Source organism: Meleagris gallopavo, chromosome 2, assembly GCF_905368555.1.
Source record: "Meleagris gallopavo chromosome 2, MGAL_WU_HG_1.1, whole genome shotgun sequence".
In the NCBI taxonomy this organism is placed as follows: Eukaryota; Metazoa; Chordata; class Aves; order Galliformes; family Phasianidae; genus Meleagris; species Meleagris gallopavo.
Genome location: NC_139405.1, coordinates 80,703,091 through 80,723,388, shown reverse-complemented (window position 1 = coordinate 80,723,388; position 20,298 = coordinate 80,703,091). Strand labels below are relative to the sequence as shown.

Here is a 20,298-nt window from a genome sequence, read left to right as displayed (position 1 = left end):
GTCATGATAAACAGGTAGTGATTAGCAATCTCATCTTCCAGGACCTGTGATAGGACTTCCGAACTATTGGTCTGTATGCTACGAGGACATGCAAAGAGATAGTAAATTAGGCATGATATTAAACTCATTGGTCTGCAGTTGTAGGTCTTATCATATATCTGCAACTTCCTTTAGAAATATAACTACAACTTCTTGTGTGCATTGTACATAAAATGTCAGAGAACTGTGTCCAGTGCTATGAGGGAGTACTGGAACAGGCTGCACAGATAGATTATGGAGTCTCCTCTGGAGATGTTCAAGATCCACCTGGATGCCTACCTGTGCAACCTGGTCTAGGGAGCGTGCTTTGGTTGGTTGGATGGTTGGACTGGATGATCTCTAGATCATCAGGATCATCTAGATCATCAGGGACCTTCAAGCGCCTACAATTCTAAAAAATTCACTACAATCATATGTATATGTGAGAAAAATTGCTCTAGTGTAACCTACCATTTTTCTTTCTTTTCTCATATGACATTCTAAAATTGCTGGCCAGCGTGCCACTGTTTATAATAAGATCAGCAATTTTAACTGCAGAATTGTTGTGTATATAATGAATTGTCTTTAGGAGGTATCCTGGTTCTCCAGATCATCGCTCAAGATGAACAGGACTCCTTTTTAATTAAGCTGTGGGAGCTGTTCCATGCAATATTGCCAGCACACAAAATTTCTGAGAAGTTAAATAATAGCTAAAGATAGTTGAGAATTGTTAGCAGGGAGTGTTAGAATTTTAGATATTTGGAACTTGTACGCATTATATGATAACAGATATAAATTAGATTTCTGGCCTTAACAAGTGCATTTAGAGAGGTGGAAAACTAAACAGCTATACTCAGATTGTGTGTAAAAAAAATGTTCTAACAATCCTATCTTTTGTTTTTGCCAAATCTGAGGGTTATTAGAAATCTTTTTACTTATAAAATGTTTGCTGGGTAAATGTTTTATACTGCTATACTGATAAAGCTTCCTATTACACTATAGCTATTACTGAATTCCAGTTCTGATATCTTCATCTGCTCCTTATCTGGAAATCTTTGCCTCTTTAATGAGAAGAGAAAGGAGGAAGAGATGAGTTATGCCTAAAGCACTGCTGCACTCCACATAGATACTGCGTATGGTTGAGGCTCAGGATGTACACAAGGCAGAGGGAGTTCTTTAAATCTGGTGCAGTAATACTGCTCTCCTCCACCAAGGAAGCATCAGTTTCAGATGTCTTCAAATGTCACCAACTTCATTGCTTCTTTCTTAATTTTTCCACTTGAAAACCATTTTATACTACGGGGATTTTTGTGTATTTTTTAGACCAGTATTAAACAGTGAAAGTGAAGAGCAAATCACGGAAGTTTACTTGTCCTGCCTCCTTCCTTCTTTAATGATTAGAAGAAACCTTTTTTTTTTTTTTCCCAAGGATCAAGAAAATAAATAATAAATGCATATTCACTCCCTTGGGCCTCTTTTTTTCTGGCTTCTGTTCTGAAAAGCATGTAAACATGTGTTGCTGCCTTTCCCTGTTTGGGGAAGCTTTGGGCATTCTTATCATTAAGCAAGTGATTAAGTTTTATCCCAATTAGGGTTCTTTTTTCAGTTTCCTACGGAGCTTAGCAAGCAATAATGGTAAAGTGATTTATGTGAACTATTTTTTCAAAGCGAGTGAGCTTGTTGATGCTTTAAAGCAAAGGAAAATTTGAAAGAGCATCACTTCTAGGGGTAGTGATGGAAGCTTGTATTCATGCTGCAACAAACAGGAAAATAATGAGAGTGGTGAAGAACTGATAAGCTTTGTGAAACATTTAAACAAAGTTACTAGGCTGAGTCACATTTTATTTTGATTAAGAGAAATTATATTATTTGTGTGGACATTAAACATGAAGGTGTCTATAGCTAGGGTAGTTTTTTGAGGGAAAAAGTAATTGAGATTTTGTGAAACATTCTATGTATTGTGACAATTGTGGAAATACTAAAAATCAAGGATATGACAATATTTTAGAGAATAAGGGCTAAAAGCCTAACTTTTCACAGCAAGAACTGCAGGTAGAGAACGGTACTTCAAAGGCAGTGCAAAGTGAAGTGAAATGACTCTACCTTATGGACATTCTAGACTTTAACAAGGGGCTTGTACCTCCAGATGTCCCTCCCAACCTCAACAATTATGGATTGTTTGAACCTCAATTCCTATGTTGAGTTCTGAATTTCCAACACTAGTTATAAAGTATCATAGAATCATAGAATGGCCAGGATTGGAAGGGACCTCAAGGATCATGAAGTTCCAACCCCCTGCCACATGCAGGGCCACCAACCTCCACATTTAATACTAGACCAGGCTGCCCAGGGCCCCATCCAACCTGGCCTTGAACACCTCCAGGGACGGGGCATCCACAACCTCTCTGGGCAAATACGGTTTGCTGTAACTGAGCATCTGTGAAAATTAGACCACCAGCTATTTTTCACTTGAAGTCATGCATGAAAATGGAAATCATTCAGATTTTTTTTTTTCAAATCAGTGTTGTTGTTTTTTTTTAACAAGTTGAAATAAGTCTGTGTCATAACCTGAATAATTGAGGGTCATCTGCACGCTGTCAACTTTGGGCACCTATACATATTTTGCCTAGTCTGAGAGGTGAGTACTTAACCTCAACAAAATGACTTAGATCACCCATACAAACAGCTGAAGCTATCTCCTGCAGATTCACAGGAAAGCTGAAGCACATCTGTAGGCTTTGAAAGAACTAATGAAAGGGTCTGCGTTAGGATCAACACTAAAGTGTTAGGAGCATTACTATGGGGCTATTCGTGGTGTCTGCACAAGCACTTATTAGTGTCAGACTGTTGATGTTAGCATATGACAGTTCCAGAAAACAAAGACAGGAGTAGAAAATATTTTCTGTTCTGTTCAATGGCAAATATTACTGACATTGAGATCATGAAGCTATGAGGGCAATCCGAGCAGTGGTACGGTTTTCCCAATTATGATGAAAGGATGCATGATAAGTATGAAATAATAAATCAAATCTTGTGCATAACTTCTGCACAGTCATATAAAATGCAGCTACATACTGATAATTTTTTTGTTAGTGACATATAAGGCTACAGAACAGTGTAATCTTTATTCTGTTCATTTAGGGTGATCATAACTGAAGAGTTTGCAAGAAGAATGCATAAACACTGTGACAAAGTGGGAAATATGCATGTAATTTTAATGACTTTAATGCTTCTTTCTACTTGTTGGTAATTGCTTACTTGCTGTATGTTAATTCAAAGACTGCTGTTAAGGAAGAAAGGAAGAAATTAATAAGAAGCAAAGACAAGACAGTGACCCAAAGTAAATAACATCAAAGATTGTAAGATACTCGTGGCTGGCCAATGAGTTGTGAAACAAATACCAGTTTAAATACTTAGACAGACTGACTGAAGCTTAGGATCAAAAGATATCTTAAATTGTAAAGATGCTGGTATTAGAAAAGAGGAATTGTTTCTGAGTTGTCCAACTGGTGACAACATTTCTAAGGGGAATTCCAGGAGTATGTCTAAATGCTGTTCTAAAAGGTCATAGGACATTGGAAGACCTGTTTAGCTAGTGGCAGAGGCTTCTGGAGGAAAAGCCAGACTGTTGCTAATCCTAGGGAGGCCTGGACCATGCATGGACCCCAGTGGGGAGCAGGAGACATGGCTAAGGGGTACAGAGATGGAAGAAGGAGCAGTCGTGTTCAGGGCTAAGCGTGAGCTGGCACTGGAGGGCCTTGTCTGCCCAGTTACTGGTGGGTAGGAACCTCTCTGAGGAGGCAGCACAGAGCAGGGCTTGTCAGAGGCCGGAGCTTAATCCTGTCTGGGAACTGGCAGTGATTTTAACAGCTGGAGCCATTGCAGGGGCCAAGCTGGCCCCAGCATAGCCCCGACCTCAGGGATGAACTTGAGAGGGGCAGAAGTGATACAAGAACATCTCACCTCATAACTATGTTGTACACAACATGAGCTTCCACTGGAAAAATTCATCAGAATGTGAACTTCGAGTTCAGTGGCTTTTTAAGCTGGATTTTTTTTTTCCAAATTCTTACTACGTATTTCTCAAACCTTTTCCCAAGTCTGCTTAGTATTAAAAAGAAACATGAATGTTTCCCATATGAATCAAACAAGGTTTATAGCTTTTCTCAAGTTTTATTGACATGTAGTACTGAGTGCCTGCTGTAATGGAGGAAATTCATGTCAGTGGAAATATTAGAAAGCAAAAAAAAAAAAAAAAAAGAAGGTGATTTATTAGGAGCAGTATCTCTTCTTAAAGCTGGCTTAAATTTATAAGAATTTTCCAGCGTCCGTTTAAAGATTTTGCTGATTTTGTATCCACATGAGAGCAACATGAAACTCTAATTGCACCATACTGTTCTCAGAACAGTTCTGCAAAGATATGCTGCATTAAGGAGGACCTTTTATTAATGACACTGCACTTGGCAGGAACTGTATCAGTGAGATAATCATATAGAAACATGTTTATTTTAAACTTTCAAGTTGGAGTCTCCTGTTTCACAGGGATTATCTGGCTGTAGCTCTTCTGACCTTAGCAAAATTATCCCTAATTTACACCAGAAAAACTGATTTTGTTTACAACCGTAGACAGCCACTGGAAATAACAGTAATGTACAGAACTCAGCTTTTGGTACACAATTTAGGAATGAGCTGGGAGATTTCAGCACTGGGAGGACTGGAGAGGCTAATCAGACATAACATCTAGAAAGTTAGTGTCATGGTATACTCCGCATCTCTGGGGATGTGGTTTTAAATACTGTGTATACCCAAAAACCTAATTACATAATTTATTTTAGCTAACTATAGTTTTTAGACAGAAATCTAAATATTAGTTGGGCAGGAGTAGTGGAGAGACATATGTATTTTATGTGTAAGATATACACAGTCAGTAGTAAAGCTTGTGAAAGAGTGCCACTGAAAAGCACTCTTAACATCATTGAAGGCTTGGCTTGCAACAGTAGCAAGGAAGGGAAGATACCAGCTGTGTATGAAAACTTCATTTTTATGATGTAAAACTGAATTTTTTAAGGTTTCATTTGATTGTTCAGTGTGTGTAATTGAAGACGTTATTGTCTCGACTATAAGCCATCCCTATTGTGTTGATTTGTCAAAGATAAATTTTTTGTTCTTCGCAATTATGGTAGATGTCCATCATGGATATAACAGTTCAGCAACAGTCAAAAAAGAAAATATATTCTAGAGACTAATGAACTAGGCAGAGTAGGCTCTGCTTTGCCACAGATAGATGGCCTTAACCAAGTCACTTGTTTTGTATATCCCACTTTCTGTTCAATACTAAAAACTGTCCCCTGTATGCTCTTAAGTTTGGTCAGGGGCAGTTTTAGTTCATGAATCCCAGAAAACATAAAAGTGATCTTTGCTATCATTTCCTGTCAGAACAGCGCCAAGCACGAAACTACCGCAACATAAGGTTAAGGTCTTATGAGGAATTAAAAAATACCACAAACTTATTTTTCAGCTTCTGTCCAAAAATGTTCTTTGAACTAATGACCTTTACATTTTAAGACTCTTTTAATATTTTAGCGCATAACTTCTAAGGTCATATCTCATCAAAATAAATTATTATAGCCAAATATTAAATCTGTAAAGACAATGCATCAATATCAGATCCAGAAAATGCAGCTTAGTACAATGCTGTTTATTTTAAGATAGTATTCTGATTAGATTTAAAAGATGACATGAAATTTCTGTGCACTTCAGCATGATGAAGAATATTTTTCATCTTTAATTTGCAATCTTCGTGAAAAGGGAACTTGCAAAAATGTCCTGCAGTTTTGTCTGTGGATCAAAATTGATTACAGTGAAGTCATCTGAAATGTCTAACTTGCAGTGTTTCTGAGTGACTGAGCTGATGTTTTAAATAATAGCATGAATATGGGTAGGGATGTGAGACTGTAACGAAATCTCCTTTGTTATTAAGGAATAATGAATTCCATCTTTTTTTCCTCTATTTCATACATTATTCTTTCATTTTTCATTCTCTTATTTATGAAGTAGAGACATTGAGGTGTTAAAATGCACTTACCTTCTGAAATTTTTCCTGAACACTTGGACTTTATGCAGGTGCTGAGAGACTGTTTGGGAGAAAAAACACCTACCCTCAAGATAGGTTTCCTCTATCTTTCAATATATGTATGACATGGGCATCCTGCCTTCCTTCCTCCATTCCCATTCTTGTGCATTTGGAGTTTGTAACTCATCTTTTTTTCTTGAGAACTGAGATACACTGAGCCCTTCTGAGATTTCTAATTGATTCACAAATGGTAATCCTGCAGGGGCAATGTTAGGAAAGAACAGAGGGATCTATTTTGTTGAGGCAAACAAATATATTAACTTGAGTGCCTGTTGCAAAAGAATACTGCAGATTCTACATGTCTGTGACGTTTAAGGGGGCAGTTAATCTATGATGAGTATCATTCTCTATTCATTTCTGGCAAAAAGATATTTTGTTTACTTTTTACCTGTAACTAAATATTGCATCATTGCACAGCCTTCTTAATAAATGAAATGGATCTTCTCCTTTGTCTTAGAAGTTCATTCATGGCGGTAAAAAAATAACAATTTAATATAACTTCAGTGGTTTTTGCTTCTTTGATTTATATCTGTTAACTCACCACTTTCCCTTAAATAGAGAATGTGATGAAAAACACAGTATGCAACATACCGGAACTCACTATTCATTTGTATGAAAAATAACAGGGCTCTCTTCCCTTCTAACTTCTATCATTTTCACTAGGGACATCACGGTCCTTTTATGACACAAGCCTTAACACAGACAAGTATATTATACAGTTCATAAACTGATGAAGCTTTTTAATACTTGATTTGTAGTCCCTATTTTTCCAGTATGACTGTGCAGGCAGCTAGAAAACAACACTAAGGAAGGCATTTTTAAATGCTTATTGTTTGGTCTGCTCTTGTATTTTGTAGCTGACACCAATCTTGGAACAGATGATGTTTATGATGATAAAGGGTGCCAGTGTGATGTGTCAGTAGAAGATCTCACTCCTGCTCTTAAAACTGTCATCAGAGCAATAAGGTGAGTAAAAAATACCAAGTGAATAAATATTTCAGATTTCTGTAATTAAGGCACTAAATAAGTGTGTGTCAATTAGCTGAACTTATTACACAACTACATTTGTCACATAACTAATGCTGATACGGTTTACTCATCCTTTCTCTTCATCGTTTCTCTTCTATTGTCAGCTTTTAGGTTTCCAAAAGTATTGTGTGATTTGGCTAAGAAAAGAAAGAGAATAATGAGTGCTGGTTTCTAGTATATTCCCTGTAATCGAAATTACTGTATTTAATTTTGATGTAGCTTTACTGAATGTATATCACCTTGCTTGGAAAAGTTACTTCCTTCAAAGGTTATATTTTTATTGTATTTCCATATTCCTGGAACTGCCATCTGGCTTTTACTGCAACTTTCTTCTGGTACCAGCAGGATAATGACATTCATTCAATTGTGCAAAACCTTGCCTGCCATTGAAGTAAATATTACCCCAGTGATTTAAAACTAATAGTTACCTTCTTTTCCAAGGAAGTAGAAAACTACATTGAAACTTATAAAATTACCAGTATTGAATGCTTAAATTTAGTATTCAACCTCCTGAGATTGCCAAAGCTCTTGTACTGAATATTTTGAAGTGAAATTCCTGACAGGCAAACCTGCCACCATAAAGAGTAAACTGATAAGCAAAGAGAGCTCTGTCATCCCCTGTCTGCCTGCAGCAAACCAGGTGCTATGTCTGGGGGTTGCCCCCTGGGCCTTGTATCACACTTGGACACTTCTCCAGGAGGCAGGCACCAGCCACAAGGGGTTTCTGCAAAAAAACAATGGAAAGGTGTTGTTCTCTTAAAGGGGGATTCTCACTTTAGTTCTCTCAGTGCTAGAAGAATGAACTCAAGCTCTTTATCAAATAATTTATACGATGGGAACCTGCACAAGCTGCTTGTATTTCCTTCCCCTTTTTCCACTGATTGCCAATGTAGACAGATAACTAGTAAGGCAGTTTCTAATTCTCTTCTGCAAGCCAAGGCAGCTTGACAGATCACTTGCAGATGTCTGTTCCTACCATCTTTCCAATCTGCCTGGAAATGACCTCACAGAACGTGTCAGATACCAGTTCCATGCCCACAGCCACTGCAACAGGCTACTTAAATGTCACTGCTGTGAACCATCTCTTGTCAACAGTGCTTCAACAGGTGACAGAAATCCTTATATACTGTGGACATTCAGCTACAAGGCAGACCTGCTCCTCTGAATGGAAAAGGCTCAAATTAGGAATGGTCAGCATATATTTTGGCTCTGGTACCAAAGATGCTTGTCTGGGATATTGCATTTTAAACAGACTGGTTGAATCCTCGCTCCAATTGCACCTTGCCACTGTACTGGCAAGTGATACTAATGGCCATCTCATTCTTAATACTGTCCAAATTCCTTAAGACTTGATATTTTAGTACTCGATTAATTATTGGGGTTTGTTTTCAAGGGCACCGCTGAATTGTTTTCAGTGCATCACCTGTATCTTTTCATAGAATCTCAGAATAACTGAGGTTGGCAGGGACCTCTGGGTCCACCTGGTTCAAGTTCTGCTCAGGCAGGGACATGCAGAGCAGATTGTTCATTCTCTTGGTAGTTATCAGCTCTAATGGAGAGGCACTGAATTCAAAGGTCATCGCTGGCAAACTTCCTCCACAGAGTCATCTAAAGAAATTTTCTAAAAATATCAAAGATGCAACAGTCTCATTGTTTCAGACATGCACTATTCAACCAATAAAAGTAAACTTCTTACATTATCTCCAACTCCGTGTACTCAGCTTACTAAAGAACAACTCATTTCACCAATGAGGTTGAGAAGAATTTTGCATTTCCAAATCGATCAGCCAAGAATCTGTCCCATTTCTCCCTGCAAATGTTAGTATATCACATCTTTCTTCAGTAACACATCTTTATTTGAGATATTTAAAGCATAATAAGCAATATTCTTCAGACTTTTGTTAAACGCTGTACCTTAACCTCCCAAATTCAAGAGACTGATAATTCAGTTTGTCAGATAGCTGATACTCCTCTTTCTTATTATTCAGAGTGTCTGTTACCTGACCACACTGGGATCTATGCAAACATCTGAAGAAGGATCTGAGACACTACATAGTAACTGTAGAATTTCAAGATGATAGCATCTGTCCATATGGAAACTTTGTCCCTCATTTTGAAGTTTGTTTTTAGCATCGGCTTTGAATTGCAAAGGAACAGGGGAGGGCAGAAGCTTTCCTTTCATACTAGTATGCAGGAGCAGATGAGGACAGAGAGTACTTGAATAGCTTCAATCAACAGGATACAAAAGACCTCAACAGCACACAGTAGAATCCATTCCAGTTACATCACCTTCAGAAAACAGGACTCCCAGGTGGTCCACTGCACAGACCTGCCCATAACCATTCAAGCTGCCCACCTCCTTTCAAAGCTCCCCAGCTGAGCCTTCCCCAGTCCAGATTTTGTGCCACCCCTTCCATCCACTTTACTCCAAACCCTCTGTTTGTCTCCAACTTGAGACAGTAGGAAAAGTAAGGAAAAACTGCTCTGTGCATTTGCAAATGTTTGTTAGATGAGCAGTGTGGAGAGATGCATCTAACTCCAGGCCAGCAAGAGTCCTGCTCCCGGCAGATGCAAGGTGGCCTCCAAGAGCAGTGCACAAAAGCAGATCTTGCTAGCTAGCTTCTGTGTCAGCAGCTTTTGTTGCACTAATCAACTGGCTGTAGCCTTGCTGTGAACAAAAAGCTGTTCATATCCTGCAGTCAGAGCTGTTGGAGACTCAGCTCTCAGTGTTAGTTCACAATTAGTTCACAAGTACAGAAGAGAGACTAAGATAGTTTGTTTCCATATATGGTAAAATCTCTGATCGTTTTTCATAGTATAATGCACTAAGATCTGTAATACAGAACAACAGAAATGCTGAAATTATTGTATTATTTATGAAGCACAAAACTAGAAAGAATAAATAAATATGCAGTAGGGAATAACTGCAAGGGCAGAAAGAGGAACTTCTTGACCTAAGAAGTTTTTTCTCTCTTTAACTCCAGTGATTGCACAGATGTATTTTCATTTGTTGTTAACAGGAAATAATAATAAATTTAGCCAAATATAAAGAAACAGAAGAATTCCTGAGCTGATAATCTGTGCAGCTGAATAGTCATACATATTTAATAGTCAAAGAAGGAAAATGCGATTTTCTATTTATCTTGAGTCTTGGAAATGTTTCTGCTACCTCTACAAAAAGTCCTTACAAATTTGTTTCATTGTGTTGTTTCAGAATCCTTTGCTTCTTTTCAATCCCAATGCCTTGTATATTTTCTGCACAATGTGTTTCAGGGTTTCAGCAAGGGTCTTTGATGAGTCTTTGGGTACTACAGCATTGAGCTTGGGAGAAAGCAATGTCTTTGGCTTCTAGGCAATGGGTTTGTACAAGTTAAGGCTCCAAAGAGGAGACGGTATTGACCCAGATGCCCTACACATAGTGGATCTAACTCTTCACCACCTATGTCTATTTTAATGTTTATTTTATCTTCTCTGTATTGGATCCAGATATCTCCTGCATGTTGCAGTTTAGAGTTATCTAGCAAGGTAAGAATAGCGGGATGGAGGAATAGGCACAGCTATATCTGTCTGTACCTGTTTTCCTAATATGGAGAGTGAGCAAACAAACTGTGGGTATTTCATGCAGCCATGGGCAGAATGACCTACCCAAATTTAATCTTTATGACAGGACCTGTGTGTGAGTTTGCCTGCAATCTCAGTACAATGATGCTCCATTTCCTCCTGAGATGGTGGCAAGACTGACAGGATATAGGCTCAAAAAACAGCATGCATATGACAGGGCTGCAGGGATGGTTAGAGATGTTATGACTTGGTACCAGTCTCAGTGCATTAATGGTAAGCATAATACCTTTCAATGATGCAAGGGGTGACGTGAAAAGAAAATAAAATGCAACAAGTGCAAGGAAATGTATGCAACTTGCAAATTCAGGAAACACTGTAATTCTCTACCAGTGCCAATCATGAAGGTCAGGCAAAAATTGGTATTTTAACAATTAACGGGACATGTTGGTCTAATTCAACACAGAAGAATGTTTTTTTTCTGTTCTCTGGATGCATCATTGAAAAAGGCTACAATTAATGGCTAATTCTCACCAGAAAAACAGTGGTACTGATGACTGTGACAGGTTTATAGAACAGCATGTCTTCTGTCACATTATATTTGAGTTATAAAAACAACACATTCCACCATGGCATACAGTGATTTAAAAATAGAAACAAGTTTTAAAAAACGGTGAGACGTGCACAGTTTTGTTCTTCTGGGTTAATTCTTACTTTAAATTACTGCTACTATGTCCGTGCTAACAGTTAGGGATTGCCAATGGCGACTCGATTCGTTTCTGACGAGTCTTTTTTGCCCCCGTGTGGTGTAGCCAGAAAAGACACACCGTGCTATCTAGATTGCTTTCTCTGTCCCTACTGTTGGTAAGCTAGAGAAAATGAGTAATTTTTGCTCATATTCCCTTTTATTTGTACAGGTGTGTTGCCCACCTTCATTTTTAAGACAGAGTAGACCCCTTTTTTTCCAGAAGCACAAATGAAGAAGCTCAAAAGCTTTTTATTCTCAATTCAACTGCTATTTTTGAATATGCTCTGTATAGTTGTAATAATTTTTCCAAATGGAAGTTCAAAGCTATCAAGCTCAATTAGATAGTTATTTCTAGATACTGAAAGACATTTGAGCTTTGTAAGTTGAGAGTAAATAACTATGAAGAATCAAGTGAATTTAATAACCACAGAGCAGTTGCTAGGCTCCATTGCTGAAAGAGTTCATGTTTTATGTTTCTTAATTCCTAATTAACTCACAGGCTTTTAAAGTGCCAGCTTTTTATAAGCTTTTTTTTTTTTCCACAGTTTATGTAAAATTGTATGTATTTGAAGTAAAAAGAAGTAAGCAATGAAGGTCTATTCCAAACCCTGCTGAAGTTAATTTAGATGGCATCATATGAGCTAACACCTAAATCAGAAGCAGCATAGTTACAACTTACCATGCTGCTTCTGAGGCTGTATTTGATTTCTGAACATTATGAAGGCCAAAAAGTTGCTATAAATCTGCAAAGTGGTGATGAAGGTTTTTGTGCACATTGATTAAGATTCCATGGTTGTTAATAAAAAATAGTCTTCTGCCTCTTTCCTTGTAAAATCACACAGTTAGTTCCTGTATATCACATTTTCTTCACTTATTCCACTAATTCACCAACTTTGCTTTTCTAAGAGTTTCTATTTTTCACTTTTATCAAGAGCATGAGGTAAAAAATGGTGACTGTCTAAACTGAGAGAATAATAACAAAAGAACAATACTTTCTTGTATGACAAGTCCATCATTTATTCTTCGTAACCTGAGTAAAGAACTGGATTGCAGGAGATTGTGCAGCCAGACTGTTATGAACGGAGCACCCTGCCATCATCTGACAGTTAAAAGGAAGAAAAAAAATCCACATCCCACCTTCAGAGACTTCCAGATGACAAAAGACACCAAAATCTATTAGTCTGTAAAACTGTCTCACAATGGAAAAAAGGAAAGCGCATCATCATCTGATATATTTAAAACTTAGTGGAGATCAGTCCTGAACTGTCAAGGTGATAGACTACTCTTAACAGGCCTTTTCCATTTTAATTTCTGAAATCAGAATCATATTTCAAGCTTTGTGTTAGTGGCAAGCAATCTCATTTTAACTGGCAGTTACCAGAATGGGAAATAACAACCTGAGTGCTGTCAGAAAAGGCTGATATTATTTGGAAGCACATTTGTGCATAATACTGAAATGAGTGGAGGATCACTGTAAACCAATAATCTGACTCCATGCATCATAATGTCTGTCCTAACTGTATAAAGTAGGGTTTTCCTGACATTCCACTAAAACACTACTACCAGATGGTGTTTGTTTTTTTTATTGTTTTTTATTGTCCTCTTACAGTTACTAAATGCATATCATAATAAACACTGTCATCTGCTCACTGTCATTCGCTTTCCAAATTTGTCATTTCTATTCTTTCAAATTTGTGATATAACAATCAAGCTTTTCATTCCATAAAGAGCTACTTGGTGGGCATCCCATTTCCACAAAAGCATCACAGAAAACTGCAAAGCTGTACTGAGAATATCTTAAAAGAAACTATCTGACAATATTTTGACAGTAGAAAATATTGCATTGCTTTGTAACCACTTTGAAAATTAATCTGTGAAATGCTTCTTCCCCAGAATTATGAAATTTCACGTTGCAAAGAGAAAGTTTAAGGAAACACTTCGTCCATATGATGTCAAAGATGTCATTGAACAGTATTCAGCAGGTCATCTAGACATGTTGTGCAGGATCAAGAGTCTTCAGTCACGGTAGGTAAACAGCAATTTCTGCTCTGAATAAGCATCTTGTTGTATCATTTGCTGTATAATGAATATTGATAACATTTAACATTGTTATATTTGGGTACAAATTGCCTATCCATGCTACAGCCCATCTGTGTTCAGAACACAGATAAGACAGAAACTAAATTGTGTGTGAAAACACACAAAAGTGCATGTATCTAATTTTCCCCCAGAAAATGAAAGCCTGAATGACAGAAAAGGTTATCCTTTATCTGAAAAGTTCATTCATAAACAAGGAACATATGCTGTCAGAAGGATTAAGTCAACATTGCTAACTTCCCTTCTCCCCAGACATTCTCTTTTCACATTAAAGAAATTGGGGACTACATCTAAAGCATAGGATCAGAGAAATCATGTTCTCAGTTCCCAGCAGTAATAAAATGACTGTTGCACTGTGTGTACCCCAGCAATTCCAGCTCCAGCTCTCTCAGTTGATGGCTATTTCTAACTCCCAGTTAGTGCCGACATAAAAGAAGAGCTATCTGCAAGATTATGTCAAAATGCTCCAAAATCTCTCATTTTTTCCATTATTTTCTAATGCAATTGAGTATAGTTTGTTTCTCAGGTGCTCTTCTGAAGTACTGTCATTTTAATACTCAGTGTCTGAATAGAGCAAACACTTCCACATTGCACCATTTTCAGGAATCACAGCAGCTTTTAATTTCTCTTACAGTGTTGACCAAATTCTTGGGAAAGGACAAATCACTGCAGATAAAAGAAGTAGAGAAAAGAATACAGCAGAGAACGAGACAACTGATGACCTCAGTATGTTAGGGCGTGTAGTCAAGGTGGAGAAACAGGTAGAGTGATTGCCTGCGACTGTGGTTTTGTCTTGTTCTGTTGCTCTTGACTTTTGAGTATTTTACTACCAGTTTCAAATGCAAACTAACTTTCTCTGATATCTGCTTCCTATATACAATGACATAAAAGATATATGAATCATATTACTTCAACTGTGTTCCATGTACAGAAAAACAAGAATGAAAAAATTGCAAGTTAATGATTTTTCCCCTTTTTATCAGCTTGCTTATGAAAAACTTGTCGCTAGAAGGCTTTTGACATTATTTTTCATGAGTCAATAGCTTGTACGAAGCTCCTAACATTTTTCTCTTCAGCAGTTTCATTTTCCTTCTGCTTGGGTTCCAAACATTTCAAAATGATATTTTGCATTAATCTTAAGCTTTTCCTCTTCTCCTGTAGGTACAATCCATTGAGTCAAAACTGGACTGCCTGTTAGATATTTATCAACAAGTTTTGCGGAAAGGATCTGCATCAGCGCTCACTTTGGCTTCATTTCAAATGCCACCTTTCGAATGTGAGCAGACTTCTGATTATCAAAGTCCATCCGATAGCAAAGATTTGTCAAGCTCTGCACAAATTAGTGGATGTGTATCCAGATCAGCTAGTGCCAATCTGCCTCGTGGCCTACAGCTAATACTGACACCAAATGAATTTAGCACTCAGGCTTACTATGCTATTAGTCCAGCTATGCATAGTCAAGCAACGCAAGTGCCAAATGATGGACATGCAACAGTTAACAACACATCAAACCAAATAAACCAGGCAACTAAGCCAGCAACTCCAACAACACTGCAAATACCACCTTTCTCATCAGTGAAGCATATCAGTAGGCCTGAGCCCGTTCACATTATTCCTGTGACCACACAGGAAAATATTTCTGATGTCACCGCTTGCCTTGTTGCATCAAAGGATAACGGACAAGTCGCTCAGCCCAGCGCAACCAAGGATCTCACGTGGAGAAAAGGACTGGATACAGAAGGGGAACCTTTGCTCTCAGTTAAACCTGTGGTGCAAATGGATTTAGGAAAATCTTTATCTATACAAAACCTTATACAATCAACAGAAGAACTGAATGTACAGATTACTGGCAGTGACTCCAGTGGTTCAAGAGGTAGCCAAGATGTATACTCCAAATGGAGGGAGTCAAAATTATTTATAACTGATGAAGAATTGGAGACAGAGGCAGGAACAGAGACTACTGAAGCCATCTCTCGCCCACTAGTGGAAACAACTCTCTCCACTGACTCTCTAAGGACTGGAATATCAAGATCATCTCAAAGCATTTGCAAGCCAGGGGACGGTACAGAAGCACTCAGTCTGCTCCATGTCAAACTTAAATAACAGCTTGTAGGCTTTCTTCATTGGCTGAGTCATTCCTCTAGTCATACATATCATAGCATGAACTATTTTGAAAGCCTTTTTAATGAGATAAAATCACAAAAACAGGATGAATCTGAAAAGCAGTTGAATGAGCCCATATCTTCTAGTTGCATGAAAATGCATGTTCAAGTGATGGCTAAAATTCAGATTTATACCTACAGTATGGCAGCCTTTCATGTAGTACAGTAGGTTTAAATAATGAATTGCCTACAAAGCTAATGCTGCAGGATGTATCAAAAAGCAAAAAATTGAGCATTTAGACCTAGTGCCGTTTCCACAGGGCGAAAATAAAAATTGTAAGATTTAAAGCACTTTGCTTCTGAACTAATTAAATATATATATATATGTCCTGATTTAGATGATAGTTTATGTTTACAACAAAGAATTATCTACAGCTGCTAGCAAGGTACCAAGGAAATCAGATATACGGGATTAGAAATGGCTGCCAGTTGCAAGATACACACATTAGCTCATCAGTAATCAATTATTTTTAACTCTGAAAAGCACTATGTTAATATATCCATCTGATTTTTGATGATTTAGTGTTGCGGCAAAGTACCCGACACACCACTACTATCACATTGTTCTTTACAATGAGAATGTTTTATTGTTATGAAAGGTTTGTATTCTAAGCGTCAGGGCTGGCCTCAGAAATGGATAATTTGGGTGACTGCACTAAGAATGCAAGGGAATCTCTCCTTTTTCCAGACTCACTGAGGGACTGTATTGTGCATCTTCTTGGCAGCAGTATGTGAGGCAGAGATGCAGGCACTGCTGTCGTTGAAGAAGCAGTATTTCATTCATTTGAAAATCTGACAGTCTTCATTGCGGTCACAACCTGATGCCATGACAGTCGTTCGTGAGGCTGGGGAGTGAGGGAAAAAGAGGAACTGAAATGCAGAGTGAAACTAAAGATGACAAAACAAGTAAAGAGAGAAAAATACATATTTTTTAAATTCCATCCTTTCAGACGCAGATAGTGAGTGCTATTTCCAGAAAAGCCATTGGAGGCAACCAGAAATGGAAATGGAAATAGGAAGACAACCTTAACAGAAAAAATTGAAGGCAGTTGTTTTGTTTGTTTTTTTTCGTTGCTGTTGTTATGTTGGTTTTTTTTGTTTTTTTTTTTTTTTATTTTTGTGTGTGATTTTTGTTTGGTTTTGCTCTTCTTTTTTTTTTTTTTTTTTTTTTTAAATAGAATGTGAGGAGGAGAGAGAGAGTATTGGTCTGGCTTTTATAGCTCAAAACTTTGTCCCAACCACAGTCATTTCTTACAAGGTTTCCAGTAGAGGACCTTCAGACTCTTTCCTCCTAAAACCTGAGGCTTAAAATTCAAAAATTAGAAGTCAACATCAGACTGAGCATTCCTGCTTGATACATCCTCTTTTTTCTTATCCTACCTACACTTTGCTTCTGCTGACATGCGGGAGCAGTGTTAGTGCCTATCTGCACATCCCCAGCAAGGCTTCACCACTGGAAGAACCCACACAGAGCCTAACCAGGCTTTCATTTTTCCCAGCTGAACAAGGTTTCTATGTGTTGCCTCCTCCCAAATTCATACCCTACCTGCACCACAACCTTGTAGACAACCTGACTTGGGCTCAGTTTCCTTCTAGCAGCAGGAACAGTGAATGTATGGGGGTGCCAGTGCCAGCTCACTCAGGGCAGTGTTCTCTCAAGGCCCAGACCTGCTGGGAACTTACTATGTACATCAAAAATGTCACTCCAGTCTTAATCATGGCTAAATGCTGTAGATTGTATTGTGAAGGACTTGATCTGTTTACTATGAAACCATTGTAATTTCCTTTACATATTTCCATATTTCCTTTACAAAAGTATTCCTGGATATTACATGATAATCTTATTATGTGAAAGTACATGCAAACTGTAGAGTGTATATATTGTGTCATTATGTGGGGTCCATGGATGGTACACTGTGCTCCACGGCTCACGCCAGAGCAAACTTCAGCTGTTAAATCCTGAAAGACGCCTTGAAGCACAATTTCCTCACCACTGATTTGCCATATAATTTACCACATTCAGCCTTTCCTGTTTTCTTTAATGTGCAGTCTGGTTATACAAAAACCTGCTTACAATAGTAATTTTGTGAGGATAAATAGATTTTTTCCACCTTTGCATTCATTTAACTTATTTGAATGTCTGCAGTTCATCCAGGCATATTTGAAAGTTTAAAGTACAATTCAAAATTTTAAAACTTACAAGTTTTTAGGCTTTTCTTTCTTTTTTTTCTGAGTGGTTTATGGTGCCTTTCTTGCCTTTTATAGAAGCCTCCTGCCAGCCTAAGCATACACCCACCCTTAGGTTCAGCTCAGGAGCACGACATGAGGCACATAGCAACATGTGTCAGTAACAAAACTCTTCTCCCCTCCTTGATGGGACAGAAAACTAAAGGCATCACGAATTGGCCTCCAATCTTCCACCTTTGCCTGCACGAGCTGATCACTGCCTCCCACTGAGCCAGGAAGGAGGCAGTGGGAGGACTTAGCTTTGGCTCTGACTGTACACATCCAGTACCAGAAGCAGGGCCTCAGGTTTTGCTGATAATTTATCTCACAGAAACTTGGTATTTTTGCCTTAAATGACATGCTTGAGTCCTTCTAATTTTAAGTTAATTTATTTAATACAATGTTGTGCACAAAATAATGAATTCTATAAATTATGTATGAAAATGTTAATGTCTTTACAAAGTAATAATAAATCCAGAATATCGTATCTTTTCAAATCATGGCTTAAAAACCTGATTTTTTTTCTCTTTTATGCTCACCATTATTATTTTTGTAGCTGCAAGTCTTATCATATAGAATTTTTTTTAACATAATATTGATAGAAAATAGAAAGAGTAGTGGCTATATGAAATTATGGAGATGAAAAATTGTTTGTTGGGATTTTTATAAGCTTTTCTCATATTTCATCATCGGGAATTTCCTGTTTCTGCACTCTCTCTTTAAACAACAATGTCATGACTGACAGTCATTCATTGGTTTCACAAAAGAATGACCTGTCTGGCTTTTCAAGTCTTGTCTTGAGCTGCTTATTAAATTCAAGCTCATGATAGCTAATTTCTTATGATTAGGGACAGAGGACAAAATTTTTTCTGACTTGCAATCCTTTAGAGGGTTGCTGAAGAGAGAATTTGAACCTGATAAAGGCTTCAGGAATTAAGCTTTATCCAAATAACTGTTTTCTGATCAGTAAGTTTCTTGTATTCGATTGAAGAGAGAACCGAAAAGAATAGTTTTGATGATGATTATTTCTTTAAGAATTTGTATTTGTTCCTGGCTTATATGATCTATACTTTTTATTTAAATATGAATATAGTGTTTTAGCCTAGGGTTCAAGATTGCAAAGATCATACACTTTTATTCACAATGCCCACGGTTGTTACAGATTTTCAAATTAATACTACCTAAAGTGACTGCTCTCATTACAGTACAGTGATGAGCAATTCACCTGCTCTTCTGTAGTAAGTCAAATCATACTGAATTGCTGATGTAGAAGAACATCTGAAGTACAGTAGTATTTCTGGATTGAGACCTGTAATCCTTACTCAATCAAAAATTCTACCAAATTCAGTAAGAATTTTTCTTGAATCGAGAGCTCAGATTCAAATGCTTACTTTGTTGGGCATCTGTTTAAAGTGAAAATGGTAATATTCCAATTATTTCCTGAGGAAAGTAATACTTAGCTGAATTTACCCATGTCACATTGACTATATAAGAGATAACGCACAAAGTACCGATGTAAAAAGGGAAGAAGGAACATTTTAAAAAAGCACATAGGAAAGGAAAATAATCAGAAAAGAGGAGTAAGGGGGAAAAGAAATATAACAGCAAAGGAATGAAAAAAAAAAATAAAAATTTAAAGACCTGGGGCTAAATTCATCCTTGGATGGCTTCACTGACTTCAATGAATTCTCTTCCCAGCTGGGTGAAGTTCAGCCTTCGCTGAGATAATCAGGCTCAGTTCTGCTGACCTTAAAGGAACTGAACCCACCTATACCAGGAATGAACTTGCCTCTCTGGGCCAACTTTTGTCCTGACTCACATGTCATGCAATCCTTTTGGATTACTTACAGAATCATTAGGTTTGAATGAGATACAGGTCAGAAAAGAATTTGCCCCAGATACTTCTGCTTCACTTTTTTTTTTTTTTTTTCCAAGTGTGTTAATCGACTTAATTCAAATGGATTACAACATCACACAAAGTGCTGTCACTGTCTAAAAACTGGTTTTTGAAATAAGAATTGTGCCCCGCAGGGTCAGTGGAAGCATGTATTATTTTCCTGTTCGTTCATCTGGACACAGATGTGGCTGTACCCGAGCTATGCACAGGACAATTCCAGACATACTCAACATCACCTGCTATTGGAAGCATTTTTTACTTCTTTGCAAGATAAAATACCAGTTTGGCAACAGGGTAAGGTTATATGAAAGCTGTTACCACTGACCCTGCAGGGGCATTAGCCAGTACATTACAATGTTAATTGTAACTTCTTGACAAAGTTGAATCCATATTGTTGTTAATAAAAATCATTTGGAAAGTATCACTCATG

At 37.6% G+C, this 20,298-nt stretch overlaps 1 protein-coding gene across 2 annotated transcripts in view; it reads left to right on the top strand.

Annotated features, from left to right (window-relative positions):
- Positions 1–20,296, top strand: part of KCNQ5 (potassium voltage-gated channel subfamily Q member 5) — a 262,179-nt gene extending 241,883 nt beyond the window's left edge. For both annotated transcript variants that reach the window (XM_085217795.1, XM_085217794.1), the window contains 4 exons: positions 7,009–7,117; positions 13,380–13,511; positions 14,218–14,344; positions 14,745–20,296. In XM_085217795.1, coding sequence (XP_085073921.1) covers positions 7,009–7,117; positions 13,380–13,511; positions 14,218–14,344; positions 14,745–15,686 — 1,310 coding nt within the window. In that variant the 3' untranslated portion in view covers positions 15,687–20,296. The remainder of the gene's footprint in view (positions 1–7,008; positions 7,118–13,379; positions 13,512–14,217; positions 14,345–14,744) is intronic.
- Positions 20,297–20,298: the final 2 nt, after the last annotated feature.